Source organism: Astatotilapia calliptera, chromosome 7, assembly GCF_964374335.1.
Source record: "Astatotilapia calliptera chromosome 7, fAstCal68.1, whole genome shotgun sequence".
Classification (NCBI taxonomy): domain Eukaryota; kingdom Metazoa; phylum Chordata; class Actinopteri; order Cichliformes; family Cichlidae; genus Astatotilapia; species Astatotilapia calliptera.
The window spans coordinates 54,304,214-54,329,289 of NC_137428.1; the positions used below are offsets into that span (position 1 = coordinate 54,304,214).

General features: G+C 40.0%; 2 protein-coding genes across 4 annotated transcripts in view; one reads left to right on the top strand and one right to left on the bottom strand.

The window, feature by feature from the left end:
• The window catches only part of syt18b (synaptotagmin XVIIIb), a 367,435-nt gene that overhangs the window by 117,956 nt on the left and 224,403 nt on the right, over window positions 1-25,076 (bottom strand). The window lies entirely within an intron of this gene.
• cd82b (CD82 molecule b) lies at window positions 1,116-23,898 on the top strand. Of its 2 annotated transcripts, XR_013910106.1 has the most exons (10): window positions 1,116-1,271; window positions 8,552-8,624; window positions 9,697-9,769; window positions 14,408-14,532; window positions 16,342-16,416; window positions 17,932-18,027; window positions 18,803-18,976; window positions 20,325-20,408; window positions 21,860-22,015; window positions 22,078-23,898. XR_013910106.1 is itself a non-coding variant. In XM_026175700.2 (9 exons), exons 2-9 carry the CDS (start codon window positions 8,562-8,564, stop codon window positions 21,935-21,937), a joined length of 768 nt encoding a protein of 255 aa, XP_026031485.1. In that variant the 5' UTR covers window positions 1,116-1,271; window positions 8,552-8,561; the 3' UTR covers window positions 21,938-23,898. The 2 variants fall into 2 exon arrangements, 1 of the variants encoding a protein (XP_026031485.1); XM_026175700.2 differs by having other exon boundaries at window positions 21,860-23,898.

A 25,076-nucleotide genomic window follows, 5' to 3' on the forward strand; every position in this document is an offset into this window, starting at 1 on the left:
GCTAGGGTGCAGTCTCTACACATCCCATTCACTTGTCTGACACCGCCTTTTAGACCCTTCAGCAAAACATCCCGTTCAACTTGGCCAAACGCATCACCCAGCAAAAGACGAGCTCCACGCGTTTGTTTTAACGTGTTTAACCAAGAAACTTAAGAGGAGCTGCGCAAGCCCGCGCTTTGTTTGGTGTTTTCTGTCGAGCGTGTCACAACACGATCATCTGCACAAATATAATTCGGTGAATTCCAGCTCGACTACATACTATTCCAGGTCTCACCTTTTCCCCGGGCTCTTCTTACCTCTTTACACACACGCACAGCGTGCAAAGGTTGAAAAGAGGGATTGTGTGGCTGTGGAAACGTGTGCGTAGTTAGGGTTGTTTATAGGCAAAAGGCTCCCATGTGCCCCGGTTTTGTATGCATTCGCCCCACATTTTCCCATTTCATTTATTGAACCCTGGTTTACTGCTTGGGGGTGACATACAATGACTCATTTAGAAGCTGTGTGAAATGTTTCGTCAAGTTTAACCATCAGCACGTGTGCTGGTATAATCTGCATTACTTTATAAAGTCTTTGTATACAGACAATTCTCTAAACGAGAAAATATCTAGACTGATATTTTCTGTTGGGGCTTAAGTCTTTTTCTCTCGTGAGAGTTTAAGAGAAGTTGCAAAATGTCTGCAAAACGCACAGTCTTGACGCTATCAGGGTAATAAGATTAATGATAATCAGAAGACGGTGCTTCGTCTAATGCTGGGCCCCACATTTGGCATCCGCTGCGAATGAAACTGCAGTTGCAACCGCAGAAAAAGCCACGAAAATCCTTTACTGATTGCTAAGGTGTTACAGGTGTTACACTGTTTTCTTAGATGCCGTTGTAAACTGCGCAAATGCAATGTCTGACAGGAAGTTGAACGCGGTTTGGTTTTTGGGTTTTTTTGTTGTTTTTTTGTTGTTTTTTTGTTTTCTCCTGATGAAGAAAAGAAAACAATGTGCCCGTTGTGTAAATGAGACACCCACAAAAGAAAAACTCACAAGGTTGAGGTTGTGAAATTGTAATAAAAGAACTAAAAAACACACCTGCAGTTGTGTTGCACCAGGAAGGCAGGAGAGGGTTAAAAATGTGGGTGTAACGAATTTGCCCCCTCACGCACATAAACCACACACAAACCAGTCAGACAGACACCATCATTTGTTTCTCTCACACTCCGAGACCAGACTCTGTTTCAACGGTAGACTCCTCTGTCAGCTCTGAGCACCTCCAGAGACGCAAAGTAAGTGTTTGCGATGTTTTTGTGTATCTAGCTAGTAATAACCCCAGAGTTACCCGCGCTAGCTTGTGAAAACACGCCGTTGGAATGCCCCCTTTTTTTTGTACTTTGTTTGGAGACCTTTTGTTTAGTTTACAACGGTCTTTATGGGCCGTTTATTTTCTGTTAAAGTTGCTGGAAACTTGTTAATAGAGTGAGTAGTTAATTTTGTCGGGGAAATTTGAGGAGCTGGTCAGTGGACGGTCAGCTAGCCGTGAAAGACACGAGATGCTGTGTTCAGTGTCAGGCAGAGCCAGAGTTTCAGTCCCAGGAGTCATTCAGATGTAAAAATACTTTTTCAGCCAGATTCAAGTCCTCGCTTTTTGTCGTTTGTGCACGTTTAATGCTGGTGTATTGACTTTAATATGTTGTGTGAGAGCTGTACGTGTTTGTTGGGCAAACGTTAAAACAGATGTTCAAGGTTCTGCTTTCGACATGGTGTAATTACATTATTTCGACCTTCCTGGACACTGAAAAAATGGCTGAGTGTGGATAATTGCTATGATTGGTATTTTGTGATTATTTTTTTAGACTTTACACTTGAGCAAATGAAAAAAAAAACTAATAAAACAACTCCCCCTTTTTTTCTTTTTTTTTTTTTACATGAGGCAACGTAATGCAAAGTTTAAAGCGTTTAAGACCAGTGACGTACCTATGAAATCTGGGGCCCAAACGTATGTGGTCTCACATGCCAGATCGGTATAATAAACACGTGAAAGCATGTGAAGTAAAGCTATTATAGTTCACTCAAATATATTTTCACATCTAGTTTTAGTTAACTGAAATATAACACAAAACAAAAATGAACTAAAATAGAATTACAGGGAAAATATTTTTAGTTTAGTTTTTATTTAAATTTGGCAAAGACATTGATAGATGTGTTTATTGAGGCTCAACTGCATTTAAAAAGGGGATCAGCTTTGGGTTAGTATCTTGCCTAAGGATATTTGGCATGCAGACTGGAGCAGCCAGAGATCGAACCACCAGTCTTCCAATTAGTAGATGACCTGCTCTACATTCTGAACTACAGCCACCCCTAAATATTAATAGATCAGTAGTGGCTAAATCCTGCCTCTGACATTTTCCATTAATACAGTTTAAAAATTGAGAAAAGCTAGTATTGAAACGAAAAGTAAACAAATTGCCAAAAAACAAGAATTAAACTGAAACTAAACTGAATTGAAAGCAAAGTGCACATAAAACACATACTAATCAGAAAATTATAATAACTGATGTGAAGTGGTTATTAGTTATCAAGATTATCAGCATCAAAGTCTTTTTAAATATGAAATTTGAGCACAGTTCATCCCCTTAATGCAGTAATTACAGTGTGAAGCTTCAGGGTAAAAGAGTTCAAAGTTTTCACGTCTTTGTTATACTGTGAGCACAAAACATACAGGTGGAAGCCTTCTACATCTGGCACATACACAGAAAGATTACAGAAAATAAATCCCTAAATAAAATGAATTGTAATTAAAGTAAATTAGTTTCCAACAATTCCTATCAAAATCTTCTCCCATGTTGATCTTAATAAATCCCAATAAACTTGTGGTCTGAATATTCAAAGTAAAAAAAACAAAAACAAAACAGGTGACGCACTGACACTAAAACGTATTATTTACACAGTAGCCAGTATTCGTGGTGGATATAAAATAACTTTTAATTACCCACTTATTGAGTCTGTGTCTGATATTGTCTGTAATCTGAGAAGATGGGGCTGTTTTTCGAATTTTATACATTTCTCTTCATTAATCCAGCTAGTTAAGTGCTCTGATACTTGTCTATGGAACAAGAAGAACAAGAAGAACCAGAAACATTTTTGGCCATTCTCCAGCAGGAGTGGCCTAAACCTTTTGCACTTTTCACCGTGGAGGCTCTGTGGGAGCACTGGGGGGAAAAAAAAAAAAAAAACACATCCAAAAAATGGTGCTGTAATTCCAGGGTTTGGGTGGTCCTTCCACATGTTAGAGGCCTAGTAACTGTTTTATTTCTCTCAGTGCAACAGCCCTAATTGTAAGCTGAGATAGTTTGAAGTGGAAGCAATGAGTAAGCTACTGAAATTCTAGGTAACATCCAGTTAATACAGTCTTGCAGTCTTTCTGCATTTGTGGTATGCCTTTAAGCAATTTTGTGGTGTACGAGAAGAAGTTGAAGTCTGAGTAGGCAAATGAATTCTCAGTGCCTGCCTGGGCTCAAACGCCTCTCTCGAAAGTTTAATGTAGAGTAGAGTAAGGGACTATTTTGAGTGTTTGCTTATTCTGGAAGTATTTGTGATTGGACAAATTGTTAAATTTGTTAAACTGTACTTCAGGGTTTGGAGAACAGTTGTAGATTGACGTAATCGAGTTACTCAGTGGTTTTGTTGGACCTATAGAGCCTATACAGAATAAAATCTAATTTTGGAAGCACCATAACAGGTATTGATGACTCGCTGTAAAGGTCATCAGCAACTAAGAATATATGCCAGCAGGGCTTTCTAAAAAGTGGACCAAACTACCAATGAAAACTAAAAAATGATGTATTAGAAAAGAGAACTTTCTGGCAAAATACCTCCCAGACAGAAGTCTCTCTAAAAAAAAAACCCTCTCCCACTGCTGTTGCACCACAAATCATTGTGTTAATAGATTAGTAATTACAGTTTTGTTTTTGTTCTTGTTTTTTTTTTCTTTGACTCTTCTTGGTCTAAGGATGTCAAAAGAATTTCTTCTGGTATTAAACTTTGATATTTAATTCTGTTAAAATTAGATTCCTTTCTTCCCATTCATTATTTTTCATTCGGCTGCTGTTATTTATCATTGAATTTAGAGTTTGGTGGGGTTTTTTGCTACTCTGTTTTGTTTCGTTTATACACAAAATGATTGTCTCGTTGCCATAAATGCCTCATCTTTTCTACTGAATAGTGGGGGATTTTTTTTTTTTTTTTTTTGGTTTCTGACAGTTTAAATGTCACATAAGTGGAAATTTGAAATCTGTCATCTCACAAAATTCCATTCATCCATTTTCTATGACCTGTAAGGGTCCGTGTCATGAGGCATGAGGACAGCAGTGTAAATATAGCTCTTCCTGTCCATCCTCACTGTCTCCAGCTCTTCTTGGTGTTCCTAAGCCAGCTGAGAGACGACATCTCTGCTGAATGTCCTGTATCTGCCCTAGAAAATCTCTCAAACACCTCGACTAGGATGGGACAAGGAGGCATCCTAGTCAGATGTCCGACCCCCCCCCCCCCCCCCCCCCCCTTTTTGTCTTTTCTGATGTAGAGGAACGTTGGTTATACTCTGTCCTCTCCCGAGCGACTGGAGTCCTCACCCTATTTCTAAGGGGGAGCTCAGACACTTTTCAAGTCCTTTCTACTGCTTGTATCTATGATTTTGTCCTTTCTCTCATAGCTCACAGCCCGTAGATTGTAGGAATCTTGACCAGTATATCGACATTTATTTGACAATGCTGGACTCCACTGTTTCACCACTTGTATAAATACTTAAAAGTTGCTACCTCAAGTAGAGGAGCTTACTTTCAAACCGGAGCAGGGATTTGACCACTTTTCCGGCCAAAAACCATGACATCACAATTAGAGGTGCACATCTCACCCACACCACTTCACACTCAGCTTTGAATAGAAAACCAGAAACAGTAGAACCCCACCCCAGAAAACAAAGACGTAATTCTGTGATCACACATCTGATAACCTCAACCCCTTGGCTGTTCTTAGAAACCGAGAAACGGGAACAAATCTCTCTGATTTATTGGCAATGATGTGACTTGATATGGTTGGATGGGTGGATAAAAACATTGTCAATTACATGATATAGTGACTGTAGACCAAATCTGTGTTTAGTCTTGTTGCCACAGATGTGTCATCATTTTCATTTACGTGGGTAGGTACCAGGCACCCAACCACAGATGGGGAGTTTACTGATTTCTTTTGCCATACAGCTTGTCATTACATAGATGCAAAATGGGAAATCCCCTCCATCCCTGAAAACCCACTGAGGTGTATCAACTAATAAAGCAACTGAACTGATAAAACATCGTCTATATTACCGACACCCCATGACTCAGGCGAATTAAAAACTTTCATAGACATAAAAAATAACATGTTGACGAAAGCTATCAATACTAGCAGCCCTGATTCTCTGACCAGCAGACCGCAGAGGCGGATTTTACTCCAGGGGCTGTTTCTAAGAATGCATGCATTTTGAAGATGTTTTCTTTTGTCACTAAAATGCAGCAGTAAACAACCTACAACCTGTTCGTGCATGGTGATCAACAGTTTTTGAAATGTTAAAGCAGGATTCTGGCACGATATTGAGAGCTTTAGTAGTACCAGGATGGTGTCTGGTTCATTCGTTCCAACACTGTGGCCTCACAGATGCGTAAGTGGGTCATATTAAAATGGGAATATGACCCATGTTAGGAGGAGGTAGTAGAGGGAGCTTGGCACACTGCCTGACGTTTTGTGTTCAACACGACCATAGCTGATCAATGCTGGGTCCATTTCAGACACAGTTGCTGCCATCTGCCATTCGTGCTGTCTCGTCTCTGTAACCCATGCTTGTGAACTGACCCTTTGTACAAACACTTATTTCAGCGTAATGCTTTTAACCTTTTATTGCACCCAAAATACTGTTAGTAGGTGTTCGCACCTTACGCCAAACCACAGGGAGGGAGATGGAGGATGTAAAGAGGGGGGAAAAATGTGTGAGATCACGGGGCCGGGAAGTTCAGGTAATTCTGTCGCGGTTTTATTCAGGGGAATTTTTCTTTTTTCTATCCTGCACATTGTTTTTACACCAAGCTGAGCCTTCACCTAGTTCAAATTGGAGAGATGAAAAATAACCTTTCAAGTAAACTGCCTTTTGACATCAGCAGCAGCATATATATATTTTCTACTTGTAATGAATGGTTAAAATCCCACTCCTGGGTGGCTGTTTAGCTCCACTTCCCATTCCACTGCCGAGCCTTTATTTTCACATGCTTCCAGGAAGTTAACTGTGATTGGCTTTGACTGTGTAAGCTACGCAATAAGAATTCTCTAAATGCATTTTCAACTTGATCTTGTCAGTGTGCGAGCTTCTATGAAAGCTATACTCCCAAAAGAGTATAACCTCAGTTACTGCCTCGTAATAAATTAGGCTAGCACGTTATCTTATTTATGTTTGTTGTTTCAGAAATATAATAAGTAGCATTGAGGCATTGTTGGGAACTGTTTTAAGATGGACTGGGGGCTCAGTCAGCAAACAATGGTTGTCATAACTAAGCCTTTTTTTAATCCCCGCTGCTGCTCACCATCTAGACATAAAGACCAACAATCTCCTTTAAGGATTATCTACTTTGCAAGGGTATCTGCTGTGTGGTTTGGGCTTTGCATTGTGTGTAGCTTTGTAAATATGAAATTGTGTTGGTATTTCTATCAGTATTTTTATGCTACATTTAATAAGTAATAATATTGAAAGGCTTTTGATAGAGCTGCTCTACAGACTGTGTATCTGACAAACAACTTAAAACCACGAAAGCATGTTGAATCTGAAGTATTTGTTTGTCTGTGTTTATGTTTGTGTAGTCTAAGTAACTCACTCATGTGATAGTTACCAGCAGTTCAAATGAAATTTGATGGTAAAACCAGTTTGAACTACACTGAACAGCATCAAAGCTTTGGGGTTTGGTTGTTTTTTGCTGGGTTTTTTTTTTTTTTTTTTTTAAGTCTGTTTTGTAGCTTTTGGCTTTATTTGTACAGTGAAGGAGATAGACAGGAAATGGGGGAGGAGGAGAGAGCGAGGCAGTGACACGTATCATAGATCTGACCCGGCTAAGTTTAACTAACAACGAGTATTGTTGAGCAGAACCTATTTTTCATATTATCTTTAGGCTATAATTAATTTTCATGTTCTCTTCTTTGACATACACAGTGTCTGGAAAAACACGGCAGCTTCCTTTAGGCATAATCTGTAGACAGACTTCTTATCAAGTGAAGAGGAAACGAGATGTGATTAAGAGATGTCAGCAAAGTAAATAGTCTTCATTTGCAAGTCATTTGAGTGGATTTACAAGATACATATTGTTAATTTGAACTGTTGGTTAACATAGGCAAAAGAAAAAAGAACTAAATACATGATTACTTGTTACAGATACTGGAAGAAGGTTTAGATGAAATAAGTGACACAGGAAGAGAGAGCTTGTCATGAGATATACAAGTGCCTCCATGTTGTATCTCAGACTCCTCGAATAACCACAATAGCTGGTTATATTTCCTGTTTTTCCTTAGTATGAGAAAGCTGTGGTGAATATTGCCGTTGGACTGGTTCTGCTCAGGCTGAATCATGTTACCAGGGAGGCTTCATGAAGTGTACCGAGTGTGTGGTGCTGGCCTGGCCTACTTTTTTTTTTTCTTTTCTTTCTTTTTTTTTTTTTAAAGGGAAAAAATTACTTTGAGAAAAGTCACCAAGTGCACTCTGTGTATGTATGAAACCCAAACAGGCTGCATGTGAGCATAAGGTAAACTACTGTAAAACAGTGCAGCTGATGATATTCTATTCTAAAACCAAGAATATCAGACAGTGAAGGCCTTTCCTCGAGGATGTGATCACAGCAGTGTTCGGTCGTGTGTTTATTGGTTGTAGTTTTATACCATATAGGCTCCTTCATAAAATTCACTGCAAAAAAACTGTTGCTAACCAAACTCGTTGTTTCCGTGTTGTGTTATAGCAGTTGGTAGGTTGGTCTAGTCTCTCTCGATTTGAGATAGTAGTACACGTAACCACACGAGCCGTCATCCTCTCCACATAGCCGTCGTGACTTCACCACTCGTCACTTTGTGGTGGTCCTCCTGCTGCTCTTTCCAACCAGGGTGGTTCTTCTTGTTTGTCAAGAACGCAACTGCATTCATTAACAAGTGTTACTGCGAAAACACGATATTTTCCAACAACAGGGCAGCAGTTGTCGCACAAAAGAGGGAATAAGTTGGTCGGTTGAGCTATTTAAGCCTGGAGAAATGTGACTGTTTAAAAATGAACTAGGCTGACGGTGCTTTGAAGATTTGAAGCTGTGTTTAATCAGGAATCCAGCTGTGCAGATTTCTCGACGTCCTTGACTCAAAGCTAACTTTCCTTGTTGTGTCTTTTCTTCATCTTGAGTCGGTTTGTGATCTCTCTCTCTTTTTTTTCTTTTTTTTTTAATGTCTTGCCCACGCTTTACTGTGATATAACTCTCTGACGTTAATAGCCAATAAATTCTCTTTTGTCTCCCAGAAACACAGCCATGGGGAAAGGATGCGTTGCAGTCACCAAATACTTTCTATTTCTCTTCAACCTCCTCTTCTTTGTAAGTATCTGCACATGCATTGCACACACTGTTAGAGTAACCCAACTTTCACCTTGTCAGCAGTTTTGTTTAGCTAAGCTAGACAGACGAGTATGCTGCATCCTACACTTATGACGCACTTAGAGTTGCATGATGTCTTTCAGGGTTATATTTGAATAACTGTCAGATGCTGCCAGGGGATGGTAGAGATACACAGGGAAATGTCGCTGTGACTCTCTCTGTGATAGGAGATATGAAGTTCGGTCAGGTCTAAATTACAACAGATGGTTTCTGTTTGTTTCCTAGTCGCTTGGGCTGGTCACAACATAAAGTCCAGAGGTTCATACAACCCCAGACTCCTAAAACTAACTCTGTGGGGATGTCCAGACCTTTCTAGTGGGTCTGTGGCTGTAAACCTGATGCAGACCTTTTGATGTGAATGCGCCACTGGTGTCTAATAGGAAGCGTGTGTGTCTGTGTCAGTGTTTGTCCATGTGGACAGATTAGTCTAGGGGAGGTTAGGGGAAGCCAGGAAGTGGAGGGCTAATGATGGCTGCCGGGAGCACAAGAGTCTCTCTAAATGAACGGCTCTTAACGAAGGCTTTAATTACTGCTGGGAGGTTGGGGAGGGGCAACGATACAAGTGGATAGCTGGGGAATCAACAGAGCCTCTTATTTGAGAATTTTGCCCCCTCTACAGTGCCCCACAATTTCCAAACAAGGCCCCGCTTAATTACATTGATAGTCTCAGCTTCATAGCCTCATTACAAGGGTATATAAAGTAAATCTGATAATTTTTGGAGGCTTTAAGGAACCAATTACACTATGTTCCAGTTTCCAGTTCTGTTATGAATACTGATGTTAATTGTGAGAAAAGCCTGTGGAATGACTGCCTCCACATCCTGTTTCTTTCCAAATGTTGTTATGAGAGAAAGAGAAAGGCAGACAGAAACACAAGGGACAAGATGCAATCAGATGTATCCCACATGTGACAGACCAAGAGAGCAAAAAAGAAAAAAACAAACCAACTACAAACCGTGTGTAAGACATTAGAGCACATATTGTGCCTGATTTTTCTCTGTCACCTCCACAGGTGTTTGGAGCCCTTATCCTGGGCTTTGGACTGTGGGTTCTGCTTGATAACAAGAGCTTCATTGCTGTCCTACGTAAGTACCTCCTCTCTACAACTAATGCAGATTTTATCCCCTGAGGCGCATTCCTAAAAGGTCACGAGGGTCTGCTCACACCTTACTAAAAGTGTGACTCACATATGAATGTTGATGACTTCCTGTGCACCCTGTAGAGATACAGACACACACTGACAGGCACATCTGTGAGAAGTGGGTTACTCAGGGGGGATGACGGGCTCTTGATTACTAGGGCATCTTAAAAGGTTTCATCTTAGGGTGGAAAATGGCAGTTGTATCCCCCTCCTCCACTTTCCACACTTTGAACTTGCCCGTTTTCTTAGTCCTACAGATGGCAGAGGTGCTAGATAACATTTCCCACTTGTACAGATGTTCTCACATATCTACTTGTAGACACTGCATAGTAAGAAATACGTTATTATTGCAGTTATCAGCTTTCTTAAAGATAGAAACGTCTTCAACTACTGTGAAGAAGACTGGAGAAAGCATAATGAAGCCCATGTCCAGATTTGCCTGAAAAAGCAGAGAACCACGGATGGAAACTCTTAGTTGCCATAAATCTCTTTTATAAATGCTTTCAGTGTATTCATCCCAAGTGGAGCATTTCCAAGAGCAGCAGTCAAGTTTTTTTTCTCAGTTTGTAAAGAGAAATTCCTTCTTTTTATTGTCTGGCAACTTGGTACATGTTGGAAGTCAGATGCAGCACTTTCTTCTACGTGACTCTGATACTTCTTTCCTATAGGAGATCTGCATATGTCGTGTTTGCCAAAGCAGGGTCTAATGTTCCATTTAACTCAACCTCTGATGAGTGGTTGTGACCTGATTCACTGTGCCAGGCTAGAAGGGCTGTGAGATTTACTGCTCTTAGACAGACTCAGTTTGAATCAGTCAAATTAGATTAATTACTGTTTTGTTAATTGTTTCGGCGCCTTGCATTGTTTGGTTTTACGGCATCGGCTGAACTTTCCAGTGATTTTTAACAAGTACGATTAATGGACTAAATAGAAGTCTGAATGATCAAAAATAAAAGTTGAGTTCTTTGATAATGAGATAAGAAAATTCTAGGTCAAGTAGAGCAGAAGTCATCTGTATTTTGGTTGGAAGTTTGGGGTTATTTTTTCATTTGCTATCTTGATCGGTTGTTTGTGAAAAGAGTAGAGTTTGATCAAAACAATCTCTAGAATTGACCTTTATTGTCCTAAAACTTAGTGAGTCCAAGGTTGTTGTTCAGCTGAGTTTGGTTATCTCAAATTAGGCCTTCAGGAAATAAAGGCAGTAGAGTGTGCATCATCCTTTTCAGCCTCAGGCCTATTGTTGTGATAATCCAGCTGTTCCCCAAGAGATAGCATGATTCATTCATACCTTATTCGTGCTAGGAGGAGTCTAATGACCGCCCCCCCTACTTGTATTTATGTTCCCTATACCATGGACTGGTCAAACTCTGCTCCGCCTTGGATGTCTAACCTCACAGAAAATATCGTATCACTCTGCAGAAGAACAAAAGCTCCAGCCAGCTCTGTTTATTGACTCTTGTGCATTCCCCTCAGAAGCTTGGTCTGCCTATAAACAGGATCTTTGTGTTTTTAGTTTCCATTCTTTATGAGTTATATTAGCAAAGGCCTTTGCAGCTGTCCCAGTGACTTCAGGCAGGGAAACTATGAGGATGTTGTGGTTTCAGGCGCCCCTGCCCCCCCTCTTTTTAAGTTAAAAAAGACATCTTCCCCTCACTATATACTCGCCTATATCAGAGCACTGATGTTAATAGTTTACTGTAACATGATGCCTTCAGTTTATCTTGCTGGCGTTTGCTAAAATACAGCGTGCATATTATTTAGACAAGTCAGCCTGGGAGTCAGGGAGAAGAGGTATGTGAGACGGAGAGCGCGCCAAAGCACTGTTTGGAAATGTGCTTCATATTAATTCCGAAACTTTTACAGAGGCACAGGGAGAGAAAAAGAGAACATGCTGGAAAAAGATTTTCTTTGGACTCTTTCAACTCAGAATTCAGCAAAGTAAAGGAAAAAAAACTTGATCTGCCTGTGTTTAATTTTTAAACCTGTGCGTATAGTCAAGTATGACTTTTCGCCATCTGTATGGAAGCTCAGTGTGTGGCTTCGGTCATGTTTACAGAAGGACCTGCAGCACCAAACAATCCTAACTCCTGCTCTCCCTCGCCAGCCGTCTTGAAGGGCACCATGAGTTTTCCTTCTTTAAATGGAAAGTTCCATGGAAACCACTGAAGTAACTATTTTAGAATATCTAACAGAGACCTACATAGAAACTTGCCAGAGTAGATGACAGAATAGCACAGTAACCAGGCTAATACATGCTGACTGCAGGAGGATGCTATGTTTTTGGTATTACTCCAGAAGCACACAGATGCAGGAAGCTTGTAAAGAACAGTTTCTGTTCTGCTGCTGCAACCTTTGAAACACCTGCAACTGGTCTTAGGAGTACAAGGAAACTGTTGTTTTGTTTTTTATTTAAAAAGGCTTCATTTTTCTAAATGTGTGATGAAAAGATGGAAAGAAGAACTAAGCAGACTCAGTACCCCGATTGTGTTTTTCAGTTAGCTGCTGCCAAGGTTTTTGTAGTGAGTTATGTTAACAATCTAAAACTAAGTGTGTTGAAACATTTCCGTTAACTGAAATTAGCCTGCATTTTATACTATGCAGGCTAATTAAAATATACAGCTTTAATTCTGTTTGGTGACATTTTTCATACAGAGGCTTGGATGTCTACATGATTGTATAATTCTGTTTGTGAACTAAAATGTTGCTTCTTACAAATACCCATGTTATTGCATTAGAGTTGCACTGCACTTCCTCAAACTTCTGGGTGTATGTTATTAGTTTGCGTAAACACCGGGCTGCATGAAAACCACACACAGAACATCTAATTTAAACTCTGTAGTTAATAATCATAGCACACCGGTTTACCATCTACATGGAAAATACATGTTTGCGGTCCACTGTAGCTGCATACTCTTCAAGTGAACCTTCAGTGCGTTGAATTACACTAATAAATGTAATGATGACAATATAGGAAGCAAAATGTCGGCACATATCTTGCTGTGTCATGTAACTTTTTCTTTGCTTTTCTCTCTCGTCTGACTATGTAAATGTTGATTTGTTGCACCTCTAACTAGAGCCTTAGAAATCTCTTACATGCATTAATATATTTAGTGTTGCTAAATGTTCTCGCTCCGGCTCCTAACTGTACCTACTGTATACTTTTATGCATGTCCCTAAATCCCTCAGGTTAATTACTGAAACCCGTGGACATCTGTTGCTTTTGCAGCTACTAGTTGGTTGCGTGTGTGTGTGAGGGGAGGGTTGGGCGTGCGGTTATGAGAAAGACAGAAATAACATGCCCCAGCTGAATACCGGATATAGAACATACAACATGGTTGTCTGCCTCCCTTTTAATGTTACCTCATAAACACTCGATACACGGTGACCTCATCACTTTCAGAAAGTATTCTTAAACCACCACAGCATACACTGTTATGGTAGCCCATGTCGAATCAGCAGTGTACATGCATTCAGTCACATCTTGTTCATAGTTTTGGTAAGTTTATATCACGTATTTAAAGGTGTTTCAGTACTAACAAGAAATTACTGTAAATGCTGTAAAGGCTTCCATTTAGTGTTCTGACAAGTTGCGTGAGCTATAAAATATTATTTATAGTTAAGACAGGATATGAAAATGTGCTGCAGCCATAAAGATTTTCTATTTATTTTTGTTTAATGATGCATCCTGTTCCGATAAGTGCAGATGATAAAGTGTATCATGGAGGTTTTCAAAGTAACATGGTGCTAGTTCAAGAAGAGCTAATGTTCCTTCTTTGCAGTCATAAAGTAGAGTAATAAAGTTTAGCTTGATTTTAACAATCTTCAGAGATATTAATATTGACTGTGCATCTGACAGAGCACATATAAAGAAAAGCAACACAGAAATATATTCACAGATATTAGAGGTGAGGTGTCGGAGCCTTTCTGTCTGTCAGCTCTTTTACCAAACTGTCGCGAGTGAGTTATCTGATTTGCTGTTTTGTTTGCTTGGCCCAGGAATCCTTGATAAGATGGAGCCATTTGACAGAGCTCAAAATCTAGCCTCATCCGTGGATTGAGCTTGGAGTCTTTGGAGCTCTTCCAAAGCAGATAACACACAGAGTCACATAATGGCTCCAATTTATCTCCTCTCCAACCTTCCCAGTGCCGGCCCCCTCCTCCTGCAGAATCCCTCCCACTCTACATACCAGAAAGGGAAATCAATTTATCTCGCCACACACTGACTTGTCTCAGTCTACTCTGAGAGAAAAACCTTTTGTGTGAGAAAAGAATGTGTTCTCACACAAAAGCTTGCATGATTTCAACATAGAAAATTTGCTCGGTGAACGAGGTTTGGCTAACCGTAACCTGTGTGTGTAAAAATGTGTTTGCAGAAGTAAAAAGGCCCCCACTTATGTGGTGCAAAAGTCTGTCTCATTTGGCCTGCTAGACACAGTTGCATTTGTATTACAGTTAGTGGAGAAAAAGAACAGAAGTCAGGGGCCTGTCACCATAAAAATCATGTTTGTGCCACCCTTTTAGATCTCAGGAATTCTATATGTTGATCTCTTTCTGTGCCCCTGATTGTTTCCATCTTCTCCAGAGGAATCATCAGATACTGTGAAAGTGGCCTCATACATCCTCATCGGAGTGGGTTCCCTGACGATGGCCATGGGCTTCTTTGGCTGCATTGGATCCATCTACGAAGTCCGTTGTCTTCTGGGTCTGGTGAGAAGCTACACTGACTTTAAACTCTTTTTAATCTCTTTTGCCTCTATCTGCAATCGAGTGCATAATTAAAACAGTAAATACTGTTCGAGGTATTGTTTCCTACTTATTTATATTTATTCTCTTATCGTTTTAAACACACAGAAGCTTAATTTTATTTAATGAAACATTCACCTACCTGCTTGAGCTCTCAAGGCTAAGAACATGTGGTATATTCCTGCTGACATTAAAACCCTTCAGCATTTCTGCTAAATGTGTGCTGCCAGGCTATCACAGCATGTGTGGATTTACAGGTGGTGGGGTGGGGGGGATGGGGATAAAGCCAGTAAAATGTAGGGGATACAACAAGAGTGGGGATGGGTGCGTGACCTACAGTGTTAAACCTGCAAGGGGTTAACTGAATAACTGCTGTGACCTACTTCTTCCAGTGACAGTGACCAGCTGGCAGTAGAGCCTCTCTCTCTCTCTCTCTCACTCACACACACACACACACACACACACACACACACACACACACACACACACACACACTGAGGGAAGACTGGAAAAGCTGGATGTGTCTGCCCAAAAAGTGTTTTTCTCTTATTCTGTTTTGTTTCTATTTGTTACATGTGAATAAATTTCCATTTATTAGAGTTGATAATTTGTTTACTTTCTATCTATTCAGTACATTAACTGTGTGAGGATGAGATGCAATAAAAAAAGTTAAGAGAACAGGTCCAGATTATAAACATTATAAGCTTTACCGTTGGCTGATCTCACAATCGTCTCCTACACTGTTTTCAGCACGGCTGCTATCTTAGTCGAAGTCCTGTTATGACTCTTTACATTTATGCCTCTGCAATATTCATTGGATCACCTCCTGTGTGTCATAACAGTGGACCTGCAACTTGATTGTCATTTTCGTGAAAAGGATGAAAATGTAGGGAAGCAAAACTGGTGAGCGGTCCAGAAACTTCTGCGTTTTGAGTGTGCTCTGAGCTGACAGGAGATGGCTGGCTGACATGCACCATAATTCACATCACTTCTGCTGAATGTTCTTCTTCAGAAGCCCCAGAAAGTTCGAATAGAGCTCCACGTTGACAGTTTCACCGCAGGGAATGAATTCACTGTGCACCATGTTGGAAACTAAAGTGACTAGTATGCCCTCGGTCTCGCACCTCTCCCCACACACTTGCCTTAGGGCTTGGAAACTGTGGAGTCTGACACAAACTTCAGGTTGATTTGAAAAGACAAGTTAAAGTTTGACCTCTGTGCAAGTTTGAGGTCTGTGGTTTAATCATAGAGCACGGAATAAGATCTAAAAACAGCATTCATGCTGGAACTTGTCGGGACCAAAGCAGCCATGTCTGAGAAGATAAGCTTTAACGTGAGATTGGCCTCATTAAATTCTTCTGAATCTGTTTTTAGAGGGGGGGGTTTTTTTCATTCAGAAAAAGTGTCAACACTTGTTTTGGTGTTTTGGCTGCCCAAAAATAACCGAGTTTCATGATATTCAGGACTTAATAATCTATTTTCTATCTATCAGCTGCGTGTGGCTGGATATGTTAGTGTTCGTTGAAAGTCTTCCTGCTGCTACTAATTAAAAAACCTAAACTAAACCAGCAGCCTATAATTACCTGAAACTTGCTGTGAAACTGTGCAAAGCTGATGGGAACTACAGATATATGTTCACCAATACAAGCTTTCTTACTTCATTCACTCCTGTTAAAAAAATAATTATTTTATCTGCTTTAAGATTTGCATCGGTGTTTTTCATCTCTTATCAGTGGTTATGTAAAACTGACATACATCTTTGTCCCCTCACAGTACTTCACCTGCCTCCTCCTCATCCTCGTTGCCCAGATCACTGCTGGAGTTCTCATTTACTTCCAGAGAGATCGGGTAAGAAGCTAGTTTAGTTGATCCTGCTTTACTCTCTTCCCCTATATTTTTTTTCACATCTTCTTTCTTTTTGTGTTATATTTGTTTCCTTTTTTATTTTTACCATATTTCCTAATTTAACCTGTTTCCCCCGCTTCTCGTGCATTCTACCACCTACCACTCCTCCACCCACTAGTACAGTTTGGGCCCACTGGGTACTTGTTTCCCCTTCACAGCTTTCGCTGGCTGTGTGTACATTAACCTGTAAGGAATCCAAAGTTCAACAAATGGAAAGTTTCAGTTTGAGTTTGTGTCATGTGATTGGATTGTGAAAAGTGAGATAAAGAAGGAGGACAGGAGACATGTGATAACAGTACCGGAAGTAGTTTGTAGGTTGCTGTAATCGAAGGCTTTCGTCATCATATTAGTGATGTGGAGCGAGTGTGCTGGAGAATCGCATTAAATGATGTTTTTAAAGCTTTAATCATATGAAATAAGTCTGTCTTCATCTTCTATACGTTAGTACTTTTCACCCCAGAGGCAGAAATTGTCATCGTATTAACTATCATGTCACCCATTTCTGGGTGAAAAAAAAGTTTTAAACAACAGCAACCAAACTGTGGCAAAGTTTAATCCTTTGATAGATGTTATTAGCTCGGCAGGGGGGCTTGAATTAAAACACAAGCTGGCTAAAATAAAAACCATGACAAACAACACCAAAAAACAGCTTAAGATTTTCAAAACGTATTGGATTAAATTTTAAAAAGCTGTTGCGTAGCTGTAAATGTGTTTTTCTGAACTCCTGATGTTTTAATGTTTTCCCCCCTTAAAACCTTTCTTATACAGGTCAAACCAGTAATAGCACCACCTTTGTGTTGTTCTAAAGGGAGTGTTAAGTTGGAGCACATAAACATCTAAAACCGGTTTTGTTCTCTAAACATGGCCTTTCTTTTCCAAGACATAAAAAGCCTTTCCCTTGATAAACCTCACCACTGCGCTCAGGATAGGTGGTGGCTATTTCAGCCCTCCAGCATTTATATGCATGTATGTGTACGTACATGTGTATCTGCGTATCTGTAGCCCAAGACACCCTCCCTGTGTTTAAGGCTCACCACAGGGCAGGGTGGTGCCCATTCCCAGAATAGGGTGAGGCTCTCGCTGTAGAGCCTCAGAAGCTGCATCTCTGCCACCGCTCTGTGGTCGTACACACATAAACACGGAGTCGTTCTCTTGCTAAGCTGTATTTGAACAATGTTTGAGCCCAGCAAGAGACGTCACATAGAAGAACCGACTGCGGCGGTGCTCGAAGAAGCATAAATTTAAAATTTGGAAAAGAACGATCATCTGTGGGATTTGTGGGGGGTTGTTGCTTGTTTATTTGCTTTCCTTCATCACCACTGTTTCACTTCCCCTCTCTGGCTGGTGTTCAACCTTTTTTTTAATGCCTAAAATAAAAAGCACTTTTATTTACGTACAGCCATGGTGTGTTTTCTGATTCTTAGACACTGATAATAATATACTCGTATTCAATTCCAGTTGGCATATGAGATGGACAGCATTATTAAGACTGTGATCATCACCTACCCCAATAACAGGACCACAGAGCACCCCTTGGACTACATTCAGAGGACGGTGAGTTGACGCTTCAGTGTGTTTCCACGCCTTGTCGACCCCCCCCCCCCCCCCCCCCCCCCCGCCAAAAAAAACAACAACATTTGTTTAGATTTCAGTTTGGATTGTTTTGGTGGCAGGCGTGATTACTCTAAATAATTCTTCAAGAATCACATTACAATACATTATAAGCAGCTTTTCTATCCTTTTTAATGCGTAACTCAGTCAATCAACAATTATCATGCAAGCAGCTAACGGTGTGATTGCAGCTTTCCATACATCAGGAGAGACTAATTGTGCTGAATAGTTGTAGGTCTGTAACCTGCAGCCTTCGTCTAACTTAACTTTCATCCAATCCGGTGGGCTCCCTAAGTTCCATCACATCCACCGTTTTCTGGAGACAGCCTTTTCAGAACTATACAAATAAAACTGATCTGAGGGATACGTGAAAATATGTGTATGCTTTGCACTTTGGATGAACTAACTCATTAAACTAATCAGCCTGTACCCAGTTTCTTCCCTCTCTTCTTCCACCTTTCCCTCTTTCTTGCCAAGCCTCTTTCCTCCTGGTCTTTCTGAAAGCAGCAGCCAAGAATACATTGTTCTCAAATATCATAATACAAGTACTCATTCACAGAGCCAAGGGATTTGCTAATTTTGGATCCAGTTTCATTTCCAATTCATTTTTGTCTCTTTTAAAGAAATAAAATGCAGCAAAATCTTTTCAATCCATCCTCTGTGGAGGTTTTTGTGTTTCTAACTTGTCTCACATCCTTACTTTCTCCCATATTACCAGATGAAATGCTGTGGTTTTACTGGGCCGGGCAACTGGTCTGAGAACCCTGTGGTCAAGAACAGCACCCAGGTGCAGTATTCCTGCTCCTGTCGTAATGATTCCTTGCCTGGAGTGGATAAGGCGCTAGCAGGCCTGTGTTCAACCTTGTCCTCGGATCCACCTGTTTATGAAACGGTAAATAACACAATGTAAAGTCTGCAGCCTCCTGTCTGTGCGCTAAGAGTTGAAAATTAGGCGAGCAACTGTTAAATTATACAACCTAGACTGAAATTGTTTTATTTCCATACCATGATATTGCTGCTTATACAAATTATTATTATTATTATTATTATTATTATTATTATTATTATTATTATTGTTGGTATTTTCTTTAATGTTTTCTCCAGGCAGTGGGACAGCCCCAAAATACTGTAGTAAAATTAATAATATCACAGTATTTTAAAAAAAAAAAAAAAAAAAAAAAAAAAAAAAGGAATTGATGATCTGCATGTTTGATTCGGCCTTTATACGTTAGAGAGGCAGGGCTGAGATGGTTTGGACATGTGCAGAGGAGGGTTAGTGGATACACTGGACAAAGGAAAAGAGGAAGGACACAAAGAAGATTCATGGATGTAGTGAAGGAGGACGTGTAGACGGTTGCTGTGACATAGGCGAATGTTGGGGATGGGATGAAATGGAGGCAGATGATCTGCTGTCATCAGAGTTTTACTACAGTTATTATCACTGCATTTAAAAAGTATCTTACTTACTGATTGGATGTGTACTACAAGAAGTATAGACTTATTTGAAGTACTTTGCAGCTGCACGTAAGCATAGGAATGATTTTTAATTTATGATTCTTTGTTTTAGGGAATTTAACGATTTTTAACACTTAATGTTTGTGTCTGATAAGGCCCAATCAGCATTAAGGTAAAGTAGATGTCGGAGTTGAATTTTCCAGTAGTCTTAGCAAACAGATTACTGAAGCTTTCAGACTAAGACTGGGTGGAGATCTTAAAACACAACTCTGTTTTAAGGGTCCTAAAACTGTGGAGCAGAATGGACAGTAGACATAAACAGAGCAAAAGTTACACGTTTCAAAATGAAAACCCACCAGTTTGGATTTTTGTTTTGTTTTTAAGTCTAGGCCATGGTTAGGGAGATGACACAGACGTCACACCTTTAATCTTTACAGAACTGTTTGACTAAGACTGGCAGCTCAGTGTGCGACTGTGGTTAAACTCAATCAGCGCCGTGATCGGTGGCAGCCGAGGCAAATTGTTCATACTGCTCTGATTTATCCAAACAGCAGTACAACTCCACCGTTCTGTTGTTTGGTCTGCGTGTTTGAGAAACTTTACACTCCCCAGTCGCTCCCTTCCTCGGCTAAGCTAAACCTGTTATTCTTCCCCTCACAGGCTCAACCCAGAGCTAACAGTTGTGCTTTCAAAAGGCTCAGTTCATGTCCGGCTGTGATCCTGTAATCATTCATCTCTCTGCATGTCCCCCCCCCCCCCCCCCCCTCTCTTGTTCTCTCCTGTAGGGCTGTAAAACCACCATAGAAACATGGCTAAAGGATAACTTGGGAGTTATTCTGGGGATCTGTGCTGCCGTGGCAGTCGTGGAGGTACAGTATCCGCCTCTTCCTGTTCTGATTTTTATCAAGAGTGCCTTAAGGCTGCCAGTATATTTGTTTTTAACTGCACCATGTCTGCGTTTGCTTGGATCGTAGCTGGTATACAGTTTCAAGTTAGGTCAGGCAGACACAAGATAAATAAATGCATTAAATTATATTTGTTCATTACAACGATGGCAGAAAGCAAACATATGTTTAGATTATCGTAGTAGATAGACTTTATAATCCTCCATATATACTGCTATAGGCTACTTTTAACTCCTTCCTCATTCACAAAAGGTCACCAAAGTGGGTTTGAGTTCAAGTTGAAGATCTGTGCCTTCTCTCGAGGTCTTTCCTTTATGGATCTTTTGCTTGTTTTGTTAGGTGAATGTGTAACTACACCGACAACAGCAGCTTAATCCTACACCCAGGTGCCACATGTACTGTTCCTTTAAAAGTTTGGTCTTCATTACCACACCTCTGGCTTCAGCCAGTTAGCTTAGCTGGAAGCAGAGTGAAACAGCTGGCCAGCATGTGTACATAACTCTTGTAGGCAGAATCTAGTTTGGTTAAAAAGAAAAGCTTCTCCTTCCTCTTTAACTGAATGTCAGAGGCACTAAAAGGAAAGTGAAGAAGCCTTTAGAAAACAAAACCTCCAAAGTTTTAGGAAAACCAAAAACGTATTTATATAGCTTACCTTTTTTGAATAATATATAAATGTAGGTGGAGGAGAGTGTTTGAACCTTTAGAATTTGCAGTAAAATTGAAGGTGAAATTAGAATCTGGCTCTTTATGTTAAAAAAAACTGGGAGGTATTGAAGTACGATCCTGACATCTGAGGTTGTGAATCATGGCTCAAAAGCGAGAGGCCTGAGGTCCTCAGAACAGAAAGCAAGCAGTGTTTATTTATGTAGTATCTGTCCCTGCTTTTTCTATATAATAATGTTTCCAGTAGTCTCAGTTTCTGCCGTTTTAGACTAAAACACGGTGCTGTCGTTTTCAAACTAAGACTGGATATGTAGTGTTTCCAAAACGTCTCACAGACAGGAATCACAAAGTGCTGACACAATGCAAAATTTTAAAAAGAAAATAAATCGAACAGCAGATTAAAAAATTTTAAATTAAAAGACAGTGTACAATATTTTTAAAAAATACCCTTTTTTTTTAAGCTAAACTAGGGTTAAGGGTACATTACATTAAAGCAGAATTTGGGGAAACACGTTTCTCATGCCAGCGTAAATGGACATGTGCGGTTGAAGCTCTGCAGTGGACATAACTAAAGTATGTGAATATTGTTTCAAGACAGACTTGGAGAAAAAAACAAAGCCTGTGGTTCAATAATTGTAGCCTGTTGTAAATACACAGAAATTCTTTGGTTTTATCACCTGCATGTTTGAGTGCACACTCTGCTCATCAGTTTCAAATGCAATATCTAAGCCGACAACTCCTCTTTCCTCCAGCTCCTCGGGATGATCCTCTCCATGTGTCTCTGCAAGAACGTTGGCCGGGAAGATTACAGCAAAGTGCCGAAGTACTGAGCTGATGCTGGAGCCAGCTTCACATCACACACACAGATGGACGGACTCTCCCTCTCTCTCTCCTCACAGCCCAGTCTTACTTACACACACACACACACACACACACACACACACACACACACACACACACACACACACACACACACACACACACACACACACAGACAAATGACAGCTGTCTCCACCATTTGAGCTTCTCATGTCTGCACAGCTGTACAGATTTCTCACGCCCACATGTACACAAACACACACACACTTCTCAAGTGTGATATATTTGTGGACCGTAAGTTGAAAAGTTACTTAATTTTCCTCATTTTATTTGTTTTTATTTTTGATGGAAGCTTCTGGCGTTTGATACTATGCAAGTGTTCATTTGTATGTCGTCGTCTTTTTTCTTTTTTTTGTGTCCCCTTGGCTGACCTCAGTGATGCGCTTAACCCTGTAAAGTCATAAGAAAACTGCCAGAAAATTCTTCATTTATTGTGTCTTAATTGAAAATTCAGACACATTTTTTTTTTTAAATAAAAGGAAGTATTAATTTGCGTGTAAGCATTTAAATTGGTATCATCTTTGCCACAGCCATTTTTTATGTTTAAAAATGTTCTGTTGCTTTAAAAAAAAGTGCAATGCATTCATGATGTAGAAGTCTCAAAAACTCATGTATCAAATGTACACCTGGCGCTACAGGGTTAACTGGTGAGAGAAAGAGAGCACTTTAGTGATATTGAGTTAGCTGAGAGCCAGTTATTCTGACTTCAAGGCACGGAGATGAGAGGAAAATGGGAGGGCGCATGCTACTATCTCAAGGTATTTTTGGTGCAGTGGGTGGAGGATGGATGCAGGGCATGGCTGCTGCGGTGGAGGTTTTGGCTTCTGTCGTCAACTCCTCGTACCTAGTAGCCCTCTGTTGACACCCACCACCGGCTCCACCTCATGCCTACCCATCATCTCATGTCTGTCTTCCTTTCGGGTACGCATGATTCGTAATGAGCGGCTCTTCGAAATGAACTTTTCTGTTTGAAGTACGTATGCGTATGATGTGTTGAGTGAATATTTTATTTCTTTATGTTCTTTTTTAGTATTTTCATGTTATCTGTTCTTTTTTGTTGTTTTTAAACAGCTGTATATATGACTTTAGATAGTGATCGTGGCATGTTGAGTGCTCGGTCAGCGTTTTATATGGGAAAGCTTTCACCCACATGTTCCTATTTTAAGACGTCCTATTGTTCTTCGGTTCCTTCGGTTCTTGATGAAGAGCAGAGCACGGCTGCCTGTCAGCACTATTTTGGTCTGAATCGGAGAAATTGGATCCCTTGGTAAATTGTCATCAGTCTTAAAGCTATATTTTCATTTCCTTAACATGGCATGGTTGTTTTTGAACTTACACACAGCTCTTGGCTTTTATTTTGAAAAGTCATTTTTTCGTGTGTCTTTTAGCAGCTGTGTGACCACAGTGGATTTCTTTCAGAGCGTGACTGTTTTCCAAGAAGTTAGTTTATAGTATCAGTCCGTGAGAAAAAGGAAAGACAAAAAAAGTTGTAAGTTATTACATATTCAGAAACTGACTCTTCTCCCACTTATACTTTCTTCTCTAAAAATACTTTTTACAAAACCTCTTCTCTTCCTCATTTGTTTTTTTAGCCGTCTTCTCCATAAAATCCCATCTTTTCACTTCAATACACTATTATAGCTCAATTTATGGTTAATGAGCACTTTCATGAGCCTTCGAAAGCGTGTTCAACACGCTGTAATTACAGAGGATTAAAAGCTGTTACAGTCAGCTTCTACTGCGTGAGCTGCCAAATTGAAAACATTAATTTAAGTTGAAGAAAAATGAAGGTTTCCTTAATGTTTAGAATACTTTGTACACTTTTTCCTTTGTGGAACTTTTAAGCCATGTTAGTAATTAATTGTTTCTTTTTATTACTGAGAATTATTAATAAACATGAACCCACAAGAAACTGTTGACTGCTGATTTCATTTTATTTAAAACTCCAGTTCGAAGTTGGTACGACTTCACGCACAGACTGGAGTCAATCTTTCGCAGGCTGCTTGTTATTTGTGTGTTCAGATGTCACGTTTGTTTGTTTTGTGTTTTACTCAAAGCAACCAGAAGATGGCAGTGTACACCTAACATTTGCACTTGGCTAAAATGAGTAAATTTCCCTGTTATGGCGTTTTATGTGTAAAATGAAAGACTTCTCATCACTGGATTAATTATGCTCTAAAACCCTGATTTATAAAAGCTACAGGTTTAATTAATGGGATTCATCCAGATTCTTATGAAATTGGTTATTTCACTACCTTTCCAGTTTTGCACCTCTAAGCTAATTAATTTCTTTTTTTTTTATCGTTTCTTTTCTTCGTTTTTTTTAAAAAAAAATTTATGTTAATTTAGTCTCACTACCCCGTGGCTCAATACAACAAAAAGCTCCACACGCAGAAATTTCGCTGCTTCAACAGGATTTTTCCCCTGTAAGATTGTCTCATGAGATCTAAATGCAGTGACTCTTATCAAGGAAAGCGAGCCCCATGATGTAATGTCATACCACAAGCTAATACCTCACCACTGCCTTTGCTGCTTTTAAAGGAAACATGACAATTACAGCACAGACCTTGCTGCTCTAATCCACTATTGTCTAAGGCACTTAACCTCAGTGTAATGAGTACAGCTTAGTGTCCTCTCAGGAGGCTGCTTTTACATCTCATCAGTGAGCTTCAAGAGGCAAACATCACCTTATCATTTAAAGCACAACACTGAACTTAAACAACTGTGGCTGCTGAGAGGGCAGACCAAAAGGAGCGAGAATTAAAACTTCCAAAACTTTTCTAAGATTTTCATGCTGGCAAAAACTCACTCATCCTAGTTTGTTAGGTACGCCTGTTCAACTGCAAATATCTAATCAGCGAATGTCATGGCAACAACTCCATGCATTTAGACATAAAGACATGGACAAGATGACCTGCTGAAGCGCAAACTGAGCATTAGAACTGAGAAGAAAAGAGACTTTGAATGTGGCATGGTTGGTCTGAGTATTTCAGAGTATTTCACTCCTGTCAGCTGATAACAGGAATCTGAGACCACAATTCAAACGGAGGACTGGAAAAATGTTGCCTGGTCTGTTGAGTCTTGATTTCT

Bases quoted from the DNA above. Each gene is read 5' to 3' on its own strand.
- cd82b (XM_026175700.2), top strand. From the start codon at position 8,562: ATGGGGAAAGGATGCGTTGCAGTCACCAAATACTTTCTATTTCTCTTC. The intron at 16,417-17,931 runs GTAAGAAGCTAG...ATTCAATTCCAG, and splicing joins TTTACTTCCAGAGAGATCGG to TTGGCATATGAGATGGACAG. The intron at 20,409-21,859 runs GTACAGTATCCG...TCTTTCCTCCAG, and splicing joins CTGCCGTGGCAGTCGTGGAG to CTCCTCGGGATGATCCTCTC.